Source organism: Pyxicephalus adspersus, chromosome 2 (assembly GCF_032062135.1).
Source record: "Pyxicephalus adspersus chromosome 2, UCB_Pads_2.0, whole genome shotgun sequence".
NCBI lineage: Eukaryota > Metazoa > Chordata > Amphibia > Anura > Pyxicephalidae > Pyxicephalus > Pyxicephalus adspersus.
This window is the reverse complement of record NC_092859.1, coordinates 147,149,799-147,166,030: the sequence shown is the minus strand read 5'-3', so window position 1 is coordinate 147,166,030 and position 16,232 is coordinate 147,149,799. Positions and strand designations below refer to the sequence as shown.

Genomic DNA, 16,232 nt, shown 5'->3' with positions numbered 1-16,232 from the left:
AAATTTAGGTCCACTTTGAAGACTAAAGCTCCTAGGCACCATCAAGAGGTAGCTTCCAATACCCAGTTTATTATCCTTTAAAGGTTTAGGTTACATCAGGACTATCAAACTCCTGTCCTCAAAAACCAGGACCTGCACACATTTTTAGCATTATCTTAAACAGCACCATATTTAGTAAGTTTTGGTTGAAATAATCCTGGACTGTATGAGACCCCCCAGGAATAGAGTTAGATAGCCCTGGGTTGAACATATAGGCCCTGATTTACTAAAGCTCTCTAAAGCTAGAGAAAATACACTTTCATCAGTGAAGCTGGGTGATCAAGCAAACCTGGAATTAATTTCCTAAAAGTCATTAGCTGTTTGTTAGCAAATGTTTTTAATTCTGGACCAGACCCATTCCAGATTTGCTGGATCAACCAGCTTCACTAAGGAAAGTGTATTCTCTCCAGCCTTGGAGAGCTTTCAGAAGTCAGTGCCATAATATTTCCAGCACACTGCAGATTTCCTTTATCGTTCTACTGATTTTCAATAATAATAAAATTTGTTTTTTAATATTATTTTGCCTCATTGTGTATACATTGTTGCCAATTGCATTGCTTAATCAAATCATGTTGCCTTAATTATAACAATGTGAAAAGCCAAATAATATTTAAGCAATATTGTACTTACTTGCGTATCTATAGTAATACTCATTTTCATTATCACTGGTGATGGCATTTGCCTGCTTGTATACACTCCAGAGAGGACTAGCTTCTATATTATAGTCTACAAAAATTCCAAAAAGGACGATCATAATGGTCTCAAAGACAAAGCAGATAATAGGCAGCTTCCATCGCATATTGGTATTTTTTGTCATTTTCGTCTCACTTCCACCTAACCTTCTGATAGGGAGAAAAGAGGATGCTGCCAAATATTTTTTCTGTGTTACTTTCGTCTATATATATTTATCTCTAAGGGCGTGACAGGTCAGAAAGATTTCTCATTATAAAGGTATACGCCTATTTCTTTGGAAGAGAGAGTACAGAATGTATGGTGGCTTCTGATTAACATGTACTCAATGTATGGTTAGTAAGATTAAAAATGGGAGGATTGTGCCGTGAAATCAATGCTTTTGATACACAAGTCTATATCAGTTTACCATAAAGCTTCAATACTTGCAAAAACTCATTTGATTTAGGATAAAATCTTGAAATGGTATTTAAAGTATAATTAGGTATTAAAAATTAATTAGGTAATTAAAACCTTTGTTAATAATATAAATGTCTGCCTATTTGGCAGTGACAACCATATTCTTTCTGTCACTTCCTTATGTGAATATTGAGAAGGCAGATAAGAAGCTCTGGTTGGAAACACACCATCCAGAAGGGAGGCAATACCTGATACAGCCTTTGCTCCTGATAGCACATCTGCATGTGAAAGTGGGCCTTGTCAGTTTAAATGAAATCTTTTAAACATAGCAAAGACAGTGAAGATTAGGAAATTTCCTCGAATTTCCAATGGTTCCGCAAAATTTCAGAGAACCGATTTCGCGAAACCATCGGAAGAATAAATTAAAACAGGAGGATTCCCAGAGCGGCATTCAGCCCTGGAAATTCTCCTGTTTGTGCAATCCCCGGGCACCAGAGGTTAATTAACCTCTAGTGCCCCGGGATCGCACACTCTTCTCAATGAATGCAGCCACAGCAGAAATCATTGAGAAGATGCCCAGCAAAGTAGAACCTCCTGACACTGTAATATAAGTATCTCTTACAAATTATATATTTGTTACAGATAAAAATGTATCATTTGTAAGAGATACATATATTACAATGTCATGAGGTTCTCCTGTGCTGGGCATCTTCTCAATGACTGCAGCTGTGGCCGCATTCATTGAGAAGAGTGTGCGATCCCCGGGGCACTAGACGTTGTTTAACCTCTAGTGCCCGGGGATCTGAGAGGATTTCCAGGGATGCAGCCCTGGAAATTCTCCTGTTCGGCGGGAGCTCGACCTCTCGGCAAATCAGAAGGCCATTCTTGCTTACATTTTCGGTAAGCAAAAAAGGCCTGATTCCCTGTGAGATCAAACTTAATATTCTCACTCGCTCATCCCTAGTAAAGATTTTAAACGCTATATTTGTAAAGATTTCCTAGGTTACTGGTAATTCTGATCCTGATGATCATAGTTGATTCACTCAAAAAGATGATGATGATGATCAGCCATACAAGAGGGCTCTTCCTAATTCTTGCTGCTAGCCACAGATCCCCTATGTGCAGTTAGTACAGTAAGTAGAATTTGTTTAGCTGTCTTAGCAGTGCGGCCTGCTCTGAATAACCTTGTAAACTCCAGTTGAAAGAAGTTTGTATTAGAGTTATACAATAATTTTGTGACAATGATGGCATAATATACCATCACATCTGGTCATCTTGACCTGCACTGAAAGCACTTAGTCTTCTTCAGGCTATAAATCCCAGATGGCCTCCCTTTTTAAAGAAGTTTGTAATAGTTATAGAATAATTGTGTGATTATGTCATAATAATAATAATGTTTTTTATTATGCTGCTCATTATTATTACTGCTCTTTTTTTACTGACTACTGCACCACCTTGTTCAGCAAGTGTTGCAGTGATGCTGAAAAGGTGGGAGGACTTCAATTTTATATGACGTCCCTGAGATTTTATGTGCTAAAAATTACTGGGGGGATTCTGAGGACGAAGTGGTTAGATGGAAAAAGAATGTTAAAAAGCCTTTTAGATTGTAAGCTCTCCTCCTTCTGTGTCATTGTTTGTATCTGTCTGTCATTTGCAACCCTTATTTAATGTGCAGCGCTGCATAATACTTTGGGACTATATAAATACTTTAATAATAATAATTCCCTATGCTGATTCTACCATTTTCTGACACGTCCACACCACTGGTCCCTAATCGTGTACTCACTAGGCTGACAGATCTCCTATGTCCTTGTTTTAGACATACTTTATGTTAAAATAATCTAAAGTGGAAAGGTAACCAAGGACTTCCATCAAAATTTTGTTAGATTGCCCAGTGATCTGTGGTTACTTCGCTAACATTGTCAAGTACTATTTCTTACACAACTTTATTGACTATTGAGGTACAAATGTTAATTTTAGCATTATATATTTCTAATCCTTCTACATATAAATGATTGGTTAGTGTGACGTAGTTTGACTATCTACCATTGTGAATTATATCCGACATCCACATCTTCCTCAAGCTATGTTCAGAGTGGGTGTTTACGAATTCAAGATGCCCACTGTCCGCAGATAAGCACCCTGGGGCAATTTCAGGAAAAATACACTTTTTGCAGATGTTTTCAAACACTCGCATTTGCAAGGTTTTTAGTGCCTTGCAAAAAAAAATATACTAACAAACTGCATGGACTCCCCCTGTAATATTGAAACTGGGCATTTTAATAAGCTTTGATAGGTAATGGGGGCCGTGAGTGTCTTCTGGAAACTATCTTGCCTAAGGACAGTGGCAAAAAGTGTGTAGCCCCCCTCATTTTAGGAAAACAAGACTCTTGCCTGCCACAAATGGTGAAAAGATCCATTGTTAGGGTGAGAGCCTAATGCTGATCTCCGTTTTGTGGCTGCGTCTGTTGATGGGGATCGTTTTAGAAACTGGAAGCCCCCTTTCATAAGAGATGGTCTAAATTTTTGCCCTCTCACCCTAAGGACAAATTAAGGGGTACATGGTACCAGTATATAATGCCAGAAATAGAAAATCAGCCCTAAAAAAGTGGCATAAAAAAATATTTATTAATCTTCTTTGTAAATAATAATTATTTTTTCAGGGTCCAGTGATGTCCAAATGGTGAATCCAACAGAGATCGATACAGCCGTCACCACTGCAACTCCTGCACTGTACAACAATTTTTTTCCCTTTTCCCTTTTTCATTCTGCATAGTAAATTTTAGTGAAAAAAAAGTTAGGATGCATTTCATACTAAAAACCCAACCATGAACCAGCACAAAATTCCTTTTTTTGTAATTACACTGAACATAAAATCACAGGTGTAATAAGGCCGCTTTAGGACAAGCACTGCATTGAGCAAATGTGAGTCAGACAATTACTTTCAAGCAAACATCCAATAAAGCGGAAGTACAGTCTGGGATAACATACAATAAAACCTGTCTTCCAACTTTTATTGCCCCTAGAGGTATCTTACCTGTGTTTGTTCCAAGGTGATGTCCTCTGTGTAGAAAACACAGAAACAACTGAATAACATAGAAACAATTCCTCCCTATTTCACAGTAAAATAGAATCAGTGGCAGTCTTTATCAATGCATGGGTTAGGTCATATTCTGTTCAGAGGGAATGCTGTGGAAGTGAGCCAGAGCCCCAGTTAGGGAGAACTCTATACAGCTGCCCTGTGCCTGTCCTTGAGACCCATTAGTGACAATTCTCTAGTGACAGATCTTTTAGTGAAAGACCCTGGTGATAGAACATAAAGTGACAGACCCCATTGATGGACCCCTCCGTGGCAGTGACAGATCTCGGTGTCAGACCCCATTAAAAGTCCTATATTAGAGACTTCAACTGATGTATCTCATGTAATACTCCGATAATGGATCACAAGGGGACAGATCCCATTGAGAGACCCCTCAGTGATAGTTCCCCAGTGACAGATCCCCAGTAAATGTCCCCCAGTGACAGACCCCCAAATGACAGATCTCACTAAAACACCCTGGTTTTACTCTGCAAGGTGACCAGCCCCACTGACACCCCACTTACTGAGAGACCCCAGTGCCAGATCTCAGTGACAGACCTCTCATTGACAAACCCCAGTGACATATAGCCACCTACCTGCTGCCTGTTTTCACGTGGTCCCTATCTATTACATTGAATGGGGCAATATACAGCAATAAACAGAAATGCATGCAGCATTAGCAAAAACGGTGCTGCAAAGCAAATAGTGAGCATTCTATGAAATCAGCTTGAATAATTAAAGGGAATTTAGGCTATTCACTTAGCAAAGTGAATTATTACTCTGCAATGGATATGTTACTTAGCCTAGTAAACAACATGATGCTTTGTTGACCTAAATCACCCATCGATGTGCAGAAAAAAAAAATCTTTTTTTTGGGGGGGGGGGATTTTTTCTTCTACGTGATTGGGTATTCATTGCAAAGTGAAATTTCACCATATTCACTAAGTGATGGAAACCTTTCAAGGTCAACAGTTAAAATTGTTGGCATGTGAGATGCAAGAAGGTCCAAGGTACATTACTTAAATAGACTATTATGCTACTTCTACCGCAGCATGATATATTAACTGATCCTTCTCATGCTAACCTATACATCTGTGTTATGAAACTCTAGGCAATTAGCTGCTGCATAAGAATATTAAGAATGTATAATTATTCAGAAAGTTCATCAAATTCCTAAATTAATATAAGGACTAACGATGAGCGAGAGAAATTTGTAATTTCAATCTTGCAGCGAATCGGGACTTTCTCGCTTACAGAACGTGTAAGCGGGAAGGGTCTTGTGATTCACCACAAGGTTGTGTTCTCGAGGAACGAACGGTCCAGGTTTGCACTGTCACTGGGCTACTTATCAATGATAAGTACAGCCCAGTGACCGTGGAAAATGAACTCAGATGAACTCTTCATGGAGAATCTCTATTAAGAGTTCATCTGACTTCGCCTGCAGTCACAGCTGATTGGAGGCACCCACGTGCCTCCAATCAGCTGTGACCACAGGTTCCCACGGTCACTGGGCTGTATTTTTCAATGATTCAGAATTATAATTACAGCCCAGGGACCGTGGAAACTTGCACCGTGGACTTCAATGGAATTTGCTAAATCGGTTCGCCGAAATTTCGCAGACCCTTCAGAAGTTCGGGAAAATTTTCGCGAGACTGTCAGAGGCATTCTGGCTCATCCCTAATAAAGACCTAAACAATAAAGAGAGGAACCAAGGGCTTACTTCTGCTAAGTCTACATAGCTTTTCTGCCCCCCCCCCCCCTTCCGTTCCTTGGTATGCTTTCAATAATATTATAATCAGAGCGCACCATTATCTGTCTGCATAGTACCAGGACTACCCCTCAAAGTAGATGCAGTATATTTATTGTCAGAAAAATATGCACATTCATGACTTCAAGTTAAGGGAGGGGTGTAAAATTGTTCGTAATCTGTATTAATTGATGCATCCAAAGTATAAAACTGGCTCATCAGGTCCTTCTCGTTTCTGCTTTCTGTTTCATATGATTTTGGCATGTATGTTTTTACTTATGCAGCAACTGACAATCCTACGTCATTTATACTTGCACTGACATTCCACACCATCAATAGATTCAGTTTCTAGACAACCATTAAAAGCTTTACATGATTCATATTTTTAATCTTGTAATACACAAAAAGTACAATAATTAATAAAACCTGTTATCCGTAGCTTCATGTCATTCACACGTCTGTCATATTCCTTTATTGATTAACTTAAAGAGGCATAACACAAGATGTTTTAGCTAATTGGGGAGATTGCAATTTTATTATGTTACACAATGAGGGACAAAGGCAGAGTCATACTATTTTGTCATACATTGGCTTTGGCTGCAAAAATGAAAACTCATTCAAAATGAATGGACAGGGCAATGTGGGGCACGTTGTGCTGCAGTTTTGCACTGCATTGTGCTTTATTCTAAACCACTTGTTTAATATTAATATTACTAACTTATAGTTATGTACCGCCAACATATTTACATATGCACAAGATATTACATCCCAAAAGGTCCTTACATATCGAACACCATTTGTGTTGCATCCTATACATCTAGCTAATGACTCGGGCCCAAGGTAAGAAAATTAATAAGTAATAAAAGTAGAACATCCATCATTATTAAACATGCACAGATATACTGTAAATGCAAGGACTGCATAAGCCCAAACATGACTGTCTCTTCATACTGTTGGTTATTCTGTATTTACCCAGCCAAGCATAGCATATACAAAACAGGTCCATGTGGTTATGGTGAATGTTGGACTTTGCTAATTTTTAAAGTAATTTACCAGGAGCAAAATATTGGGGGTGATTTAATAAATGTTTTTCAACTGTTCACATAGCAGAGTGTTATTTCCCATTGCAAAAGATAGTTTACTTAGCTCAGTGAACTTGGAATTGGTATTACCATGCAGGGGAATATAACAAAAAAACAGCATTTTTGTTTGCATGTAATTGAATGGTTAATGTCAGAAGAAAAACATCACTTTGCTAAGCATTGAACAGTGTTTGAACAGCATATATTTGTTGAACAGTGCTAGTGCACCCATGAAGCACCCCAAGTGAAAAAGTATATACCATAGGCACCCTTTTTTTCATGAACATCACTCCTAATACCACTAACTGAGCATAAATGCTTACGCTTACACTCAATTAAGTTAAGGGGCTAGGTAATTATTCCCATACAGACAGTGGTGTCATACTACATGTCAAAACACTAAAACATAGCATGGAAGATCAAAGCTGGTAAAAGATCGTAACAAAGGTCAGAAAATGATGTAAAAAAAGGCAAAACAAGAATTTGCTAAACAGCACGCCATTGCCTTATGATACTATGGTTATATTTTATTGTAAATTTGTGATAAATTTACTTATTTTGTCAGAGGATCTGCTGGAAAAAAATATTCAATCCAACAGACTTTTAGAGTTTTTGCATTTACTTGCCTATAGGTGCCTTACTATTCAATTGTCCGTTTGCGTCAACACCTGGGTCGTTCTTTTCAAGCACATCTATTAGTCTGGTCAAACTGAAACAGACTCACTATGTGGCTTGCAATGCTTTTATACATTCGGTATAAGTGCTGACTAATAAACACAAACCCGAAATGAATGATATATATACTGTAAAAGAAGCAAACGTGATGTCAAATTCAGAGTGTATTTGGCATCATGTACCAGGGACTGAAGGACTGGAATAGGGCCAGGAGTAATTGTGTTGCTCAAGATTTGAGGCTTTTTATTTGGGATCCAGACCCAGAGTGTCCTGGAAGGAATGGGTGGGCCAGGCACTCGATCCTGTTTTCAGGCCAGAAATTGAGGATGGCTGTGGAGCACCTGGCTAATGATAAGACAAAAGACTCCTGTCTTTGAAACTGGGGGAGTTGGAGTCTTAGGCCAGGTGGCTTAAGTTAACAGGCAATGTGTAACTTGTATCATGGGAGACCCAGGAGGTCTCCCAAAGTTTAAGTCTGTGGAACTTTTTTTGGTCATGCTGTGATGACTTTGATTCCCTTCAAAGAAAAACCATGACATTTGTTTGTGTTGATAAATAAAAGTGGGCAGAGCACCCTGAAATTGGAACTGAAGCCTGAAATCCCTCTCTACAGAGAGTGAATTTGACACTAATCCCTCAAAATACATATAGAGTATCATAGGAGAACTGAAAGGATCTGGGCCATCCAGCAAACCTGGAAAGGATCTGGTCCAGGATTGAAAACTCTTGCAAATTATATTTAGGAAATCCATTCAAAGTTCGCTGGATCACCCATGTTCTCCTATGGTAGTCTTAGTAGCTTCTTCAGTCTTGGAGAGTTTTATTAAATCAGGCTCATCACATATAAAAGTGTGCATCAACCAGTAATACCATTGTACACGATGAGCCCCTATGGTTGCTTCGCATACTCTCAGCCTTATCCACAAAGGTCTGAATTTTCATCCATTCTCATTGATAAGAAGATGGATTTATTCTGAATTGTTAAAGCTGGACCCCCCTCCTTTCAAACTAATGCTGGCATAAAAAACAAAACATATCAAACCTAAATGACCCTTAGACTCACCTAAATCTGCATTAAGTGATGATTAGATTCAGAGTTTACTTCTTTATGCACTGAGGTCTTCCTGATGTCCCTGTCATGGCCTGCATGGCATGGATACTTCCTATTGACTGTCCAGGTTCTCTGAGGATCCAGAATAATGTTCCCAAGCATTGGCAACAATGCATTGGGATTACTTATCCCCTTTATACAGAATCAGTATCTTGAGGTAAGTTTTAACTTTTTTCGTATTTTGTTAACAGCCTGGCTAGAATAAACAAATGCAATACAAGAAGGCCTGTATATACTGCTTAAGGCTTTTTCCATTGCTGTCTATATGTCCCAAAGCCTCCCAAAGAGTATTATGTTACATTCTGTTGAATGTGGGAACTGGTCAATAATGTGATTTTTGATCCTCCTCTTCAGGAGAAGTACATGACAAAGTGCTTTAAGCAGAATAAAAGTTTACATGACTTATGTCCCCTCCAGCATTTCTGAGCTCTCTCACTGGTTTGAAATTTCATCTATTCCTCCTACCAGGTTTGGTGTCTTCCCCCATATTGATCGACTGCTTCAGGTTGATGTAAATCCTACACGTATGTAATGAAGTTATTATATACTGAAACATTTCTGATGCACCTGTGTTGGAACACACTGTAAAGGGTAGTAATACACTGTGATGGTGGTACCCTGTTGAAATAAATGGGCACCCTTAGTGAAACAAATGCTAATAAATGACTTAATGGGAATTATTGCACCTCACTGGTCTCCTGAGAAATATACTGGACTTAAATAAACTTTAAAATAAGCCCCCACTAACCTAAATAGTAAATGGTAAAATTCATATTTAAAGTTTCAGTAAAAATGACTCACCTTCAGAAGCTTATATTGCCTGGATCGCCATCCTTATAGTGGGTTGCGTACTTACCAGCCTTTAATTCTACATAGCAAGCATAGAGCAGATCCACAAGAACGAGTAGGTTGCTGAGACAAGATCTGGACCTCTTCTGCTGTGAAAACTGAAAATTTACTACTCCACAATGCTTACAGATAATGAGGTCAGTGAGGGCTTGTTATAAAGAGGACCTAAACTGTAAAAGCTACCTGTATCCAGGTGTAAAACAAAGTGAAAGGAGACTATTCACCAGTGTTGGCTATATTGCTTGTATTGCTTGTAGTTGGTTCTTTCCTCGTTATTGCCTTATTGTTGTACTGTCTCTGCATGGAGACTTTGGTAGACTTTTTAGGACTCTTGATAGAAGAAAGGTTTCTGCCGGAGCTGCTCCCTTGATGACTGGTGAAGAAATAATTAAAACGTGGCAGGAGAAGTGGAGGAAGCACAGAGCTACAGAATGAATGAAGCAGAAAGAAAAATTTCATTTCATTTAACCACTTATGATAATTTGGGTTGAACCCTGCTGGCCACTGGGCTGCTCACACTGCCGCACTGGTCCTAAAGAACTAGGGTTTGCAGATCACTATCGTCCCCCATTCATTCCCTATTGGGCTGCCACGGGTAGACGCTGCATGTAACATCTCCCCTGAGGCAGCAGTTTAGTGCCGTAAAGAAGCGGTAACTACACCACAACCTCACTGCCAGTCTGAACATAGCCTTAGCAAAAGGGTTGAAGGGTAGCTTAGTAGCTGGGGAGGAAAAACATGAAGACTAGCTACTAGCTACCCTAGTCCTTTTTTTGTATATTTAGTTTGTGTGTAGCTTTAAGTATGCAATATATGCAAAATTAAGGTGAAAAAATGTTCTGTCCAGACATATTTCAGGGAAATATTGTAGATCACCATATATAGTTAGAATGGCTCCAGTATACTTATTAAATGTTCTTTCCTTGTACAAAGTGCTCCCCGAAGAGCTGGAAATATTTCTTTTTACATTTTCTCCTGTACAAATGCACAGCACCAGCTGACTTACTCCACCCTTAGTTCAGGAATTGATGGCTTTACCCTTTCTGGAGAAAAAGCAAACATTAAACTATGGGCATTTGCATTGCTTTCAGTGGCCTAGAGTGTGCTGTCACCTGATGGTAATCTGTGTATTTCTGCATGCACGCTCACTAATGAATGAGGCAGCCCTGACTGGAGGCCGCCGAGAGCTTGGAAAAAGTCTGCCAATTCAGAAGGGACAAAGGGTTATGCTTCAACATCAGCTGCTGAGTGTGAAAGTGCATCGTGTTTGTCATGGAAGAAAATCCCTTAAACCTGCAGCATTATTTTTGACATTTGTCTGGCAAGCAAATATACAATTTTCTTTCTTTTTTTTTTTTTTTTGCCAGCAGAGAAAATGGTGAGCACTGCTATTAAACTAATGCAGGAAGTGTAGAAAGTACTGTAAAATTATCTAACATAAGCAGAAAACTTTAGCTGGAAGGTATTGTGCTTTTATGCCTCCCAATGCTTCTAATGGTATACCTACCTTTTTATATATATATATATATATATATATATATATATATATATATATTTCACTTTTTAATACTGTACCTAAGGGACCCTGTCAAAGGTAAAGTCAATTCGGTATTGTAATAACCAATAAATTAGTGCAAAATTCGAATACACCTAAAATTAAAAACTTTAACTCTCTTAGATTGTAAGCTCTTCGGGGCAGGGTCCTCTCCTCCTCCTGTGTCACTGTCTGTATCTGTCTGTCATTTGCAACCCCTATTTAATGCACAGCGCTGCGTAATATATTGGCTTCTTTATAAATATTGTTTATTTGTAATAATAATAATAATAATAATAGAGCAAGGCTTCAAAAAGAGATTTGTGACATTGTTATCGAGAAAACACATTGCGGTCTATTTATAAATATTTTAGGCCAAAATAAACCCAACTTTTACCCTGAATTTTTTTTCACACTGGATTCAAATAGAAAATGTATAACTCATGGCTAAAAGTTGATTCACAAATTTTTAAATTTAAATCCATGTTGAAAGTTTGGGTGAAAGTTGGGTACACGTTTGGTGAAGATGTTTCGAAATAATTACCATTTGTATGCTTTCAATATATTGTTCCATTGTAACAATGATCCCAATACTGACTGATTTTCACATAAATACATTTCTATATCTACTTAGTGTAATGACATGAAGTTTGGAACAGGCAGGGCATTGTTGTAGAACGTGACAGGCAATGTCCTTTCTGTTATATGCATTCTTGCCTGCCTGATTGCTCCATGGAACTGTCAAAAACCCAGCAATCCCAGCTTCCCCGGCCTTTGCTAGAACTGAATGAACTCCCATGTGCCCGTGCGGGAGTTCTATCATCCTGGTCTGGCCAATTAAGGTGACTAAAGATCCCAAATATGAAAAGAAAATGAAAAAGATAATGGTGGCCTGCAACAGAATGGGGACAGATGAGTATAGCAAGGTTTAGTTAAGCTTTAGTCTATGTACATTGTTTTGTCACTGGTAACAATCTTTCATAATTGCTTCCAGAGAGTAAAATGAATGAACATTACACACAGTGCTGTTCTGCTCAATGAAGAAAGGACAATCAGGAGGCACCTCGCTCCATCCCAGTCCATTGGAAATGCATGCAGTCTTCCTGGTCCATTATTTAGTAATCTGCCATGGCAGATCCATGACATATGAGTTCAGTATTTTGCTCGCAGCTGGAGCAAGCAAAGGTCTCTCTGTCAGTGCAGACTGGTACCTGTTGGCCAGCGGCTCTTAATGGGTTGTTAGAAAACCTTTCCAAGCCATGGTGAAGATAATTGAACAGTCTAAACCAGCCTATCTTGACCTTTTTAGCATGGGGAACCACTTAAAATAACTTTCAGGTCTTCAGGGAACCCCTTCTATAATTACTTTCTACACAGCTCACAGTACATTAATTTTGAGGTCAGTGGGAAGAATGCCTCTTACATTATTAGAAGAATGCCACATCCACAGATAGCTGTTAGATAGTGTTAACTGTCATAAAATGCACAAACTGTTTATTGCTCATAGAACCCCATGAAACTTCTGGATGAACCTTGGTTAAGTTAAGTCCAAAGAATACCATTGAGTACATTTCCTCGCTTGGCTAAATGTACTTACACTCTTACACACATTAAAGAAAAAAACATTTAATGATGTAATAATGGACACGCATTTGCGTTAATATGTGCCTTCTATATCTGCCTCGGCTTTGGCTTTACGGCCCTTTCATACCACTAATGAAGGAGCATTAATGTGCATTGCGCTGTTTGCACTTATTTGCACCACAACACACAATAAAAGGTTCACATTGTATTTCTGGCACTGTAATGCACTGTGATAAAGAAAATAATAACTATATATTTTCTACCTATATTTTATGTCTAGGTTCTTTATATAATACAGGTTTGCTTTCTAGAATGAATTGTACTAGAAAATGTTATGTTATTGGTCATTGGACCAATGTCTTGTTGACCATTGCTATAGTTTGGCAATCTTCTATCTTCTATCTCTTAGTATGGCTATCTAAGCTATCTTCTTGGTGAGGCATTGTGGGGCACTGGATGACAGAAAATTGATAAGTTGTTCCAAGATTACCAGAACTCATGTATCTTATGTTGTAATATCCAATGGGCAATTTGTGCAGCTTCCTATGAATGACTTTATATGTCAGATGTTTATGTCTGGGAGCTTCTAGATTGAACAACTATCATGTTAGATCCTCTACAACGTGCAATAAGGGTCTCCACGCATGTTAATATTTTGCTTTTCCATCTCTGGCTATTTACTTTGTAACTTTCTCTTCTAAATAAACTTTCAAATTTTCACTGTGAGCAGAGGATTTTGTTTTTCTTATCAACTGCAAAGTATCTCTATTGACAAAGTGCATTGGGGTTCCATTCAGAATTATTAGGACTGCATCACCCCCAATGCTTTGCTGCATGTTACTACAAAGCAATACTGTAAATATTTTCCCATTTTATGGAAGACAATTCTGTGGCTGTTTAGGTTTGTACAGGTGAAAATATGACATGTACAGTATTCCCCCATTATCCTTCATCAATCCACCCTGGCAGATTTATGAATGACGGATTAAACAAGAACATTTTCCTACAAGAGCACAGTGGGGTGCTGCTCACGGTCATCTGACATTTGTCTGATGTTTTTGCAGGGCATTAGTCCGGACTAAGTCCAAAACAGATTATTGAGCCAGAACAGGAATCAAATGCACCCCTGTGGGTAGTCCCAAAGCACACCAGCCTAAGGACAGAAAGAATTATCATTTGGGTATGTTAGAAAACCTGTCCTGATTACTAGTCCCCATTTCACAGCTGATGTCAGGAGCCTCTTCTGAACTGCCTTGCATCCCCACACTTGTCTATCCACCCAATGAACCTATGAATTTTCCCTGACTTCTCTGTTCCCTATGTATGCTGTAAGTATTTAAGCCAGGAGGCAGCAAACAGCCAGGCAAATAGCATTCTCAAGAGCAAGCCAGAAATATCAGTTCTGTAATTCCAGTTTTACTTTAGGTCCTCTGGATCATTAACTGGAAGGTACTTGTTTTATGAGTGCAAATATCTTACTGCTTCATCTAAACTACATATAGTCATGATTAGTGTTGGATACTTTAACTCACAGCTTAAGTTTTTTTTTTGAATGATTGTGTAAATTTCTGGATCGCTGCACTTTTACTTTATTTTTAATTTTAGATTAAAATCTATTATTTTCTTTAACACACATAGGGCTCCGTTTATGGATCACCCAGTTTCTCCCATGATAGTCTATCTTCTCAAGTCTTGGGGAGCTTTGATAAATCAGACCCAAGGTATATAGTAAGATCTGCAAGTCTCAAGATTTGTCCCCTCCGCTCTTGGCCAAACAAAGAACAAAAAGAAGGGGCATGAAAGCAATACAGGTGCAGCAGTGAATGAGACCTACAGACTTTATGGCCCTGATTTACTTAAGTTCTCCAAACCTGGAATGGATTTCCTAAAAGTCATTACTTTTTTGTTAGGAAAATGTTTTCAAATCTGGACCAGATCTGTTGCAGGTTTGCTGGATCACCCAGCTTCACTGGTGAAAGGGTATTCGCTCCAGCCTTAGAGAACTTTAATAAATCAGGGCCAAAATCTGGAGTGTGCAGAATGATAATGGAAGCTGTTCTATGAAACACTAAGCAAACTAAATTTAAAAGTGATCTGCAGTGATTCACACATTTTGTTACACTGGTAAAAATTCATTGCATTTACAAATAAAAACATTTATGCCCCAATTTCTGCTATATGATATATTTTTACAATTGCTATTTTTATTTAAATTTTAGATAACATTTACACTTGTACCTTACAAGGGTAAAGATATCCAAAATGATTATTAAAGCTCACCACTTCTTACACATAAATAAAAGTGTTGATTGTATCAATAGTCATTTATTATTATGAATCATGAGATGTCATGTATTGTATGTCCCAATCTGAGAACAGAGTTTTGAATCTTTGTTTCTACTGTACATAGACAAATTTGTGTTTTGCATTTCTTTTGTTTTGCTGTTGCAAAAAAAATCATATTAGTCCGAAAGTATTTCTAAGTAATCAGAAAATAAAGTATAAACAACTGAACTTTTTTTTTTGAAAAGTGCACAAAATTTTAAAACATTGCATTGTGAATTGAACTTACTTGGATACCTGAAGTAAAAATCATTTTCAATGTCACTGGTAATGTTTTTTTCTTTTTTATGCTCTCTCCAATGAGGGTCAGCTTCTTTATCATAACGTGCAAAAACTCCAAACAGGATGATCATAGAAATCTCCCAAACAAAGCAAATTAATGGTAATTTCCATCGCATGAAGGTGTTCTTAGTCATCTTGAGATGCTTGGCTTATTTTCTTACTATGATGGTATTGTGATGGCTGCTAAAGACATCTGTGAATGTTGAGAGTCTTGTAGCTGACACTGGATTTTGAATAGGTCTCTGCATTCTATATAGTGGAATTTAAGGGGTGTGAGGTGGTGTTCTTTCAGCACCACACACCTCCACAGGTAAAGGTGGAGTCATAGTGACAGGTAGCTGCTTTCATTGTAGAATCTCAGGTTATTAGCTTGTTTACAGGGTGATCAGGTTAGCTCATAACTTCTCAAGAACGGCTGAGTGACAGCATAGCAATTTATTGTGTTTTTAGAAGTACATTCCATGGCTGCAGAGCAAACTACATTGTTCTCCATAACAGGCTTTCTCAGACTTTTTAACACAGGGGCCATTGAAATAAATTTTAAGTCTCAAGGAATCCCTGGTAAAATCATTTCATTGAGGCTCTGTGGGAAATATGCTCCTACATTGGTAGGTCCCAGTGGTCAGAATGCCACCTTTATAGCAAGTTTAAAGCAATGACTCAGCCATGTGGCATTGGCATGGGAAATAGGTAGGCATCATAAAATTAGAGATAAATCAACTACGAGCCAAGGAACCTGAAGCAACCTTTGGAGGAACCCAAGAGTTCCATGATACCTTGTTTGAGAATAGCTGGTGTAAAGCCCTGGTACTCACCAG

The 16,232-nt window shown here is 38.3% G+C and overlaps 1 protein-coding gene across 1 annotated transcript in view; it reads right to left on the bottom strand.

Moving 5' to 3' along the window:
• RHCG (Rh family C glycoprotein) overlaps nucleotides 1-15,633 on the bottom strand; it is a 47,847-nt gene extending 32,214 nt beyond the window's left edge. The window contains exon 1 of the mRNA XM_072402717.1: nucleotides 15,362-15,633. Coding sequence (XP_072258818.1) covers nucleotides 15,362-15,548 — 187 coding nt within the window. The 5' untranslated portion in view covers nucleotides 15,549-15,633. The remainder of the gene's footprint in view (nucleotides 1-15,361) is intronic.
• Nucleotides 15,634-16,232: the final 599 nt, after the last annotated feature.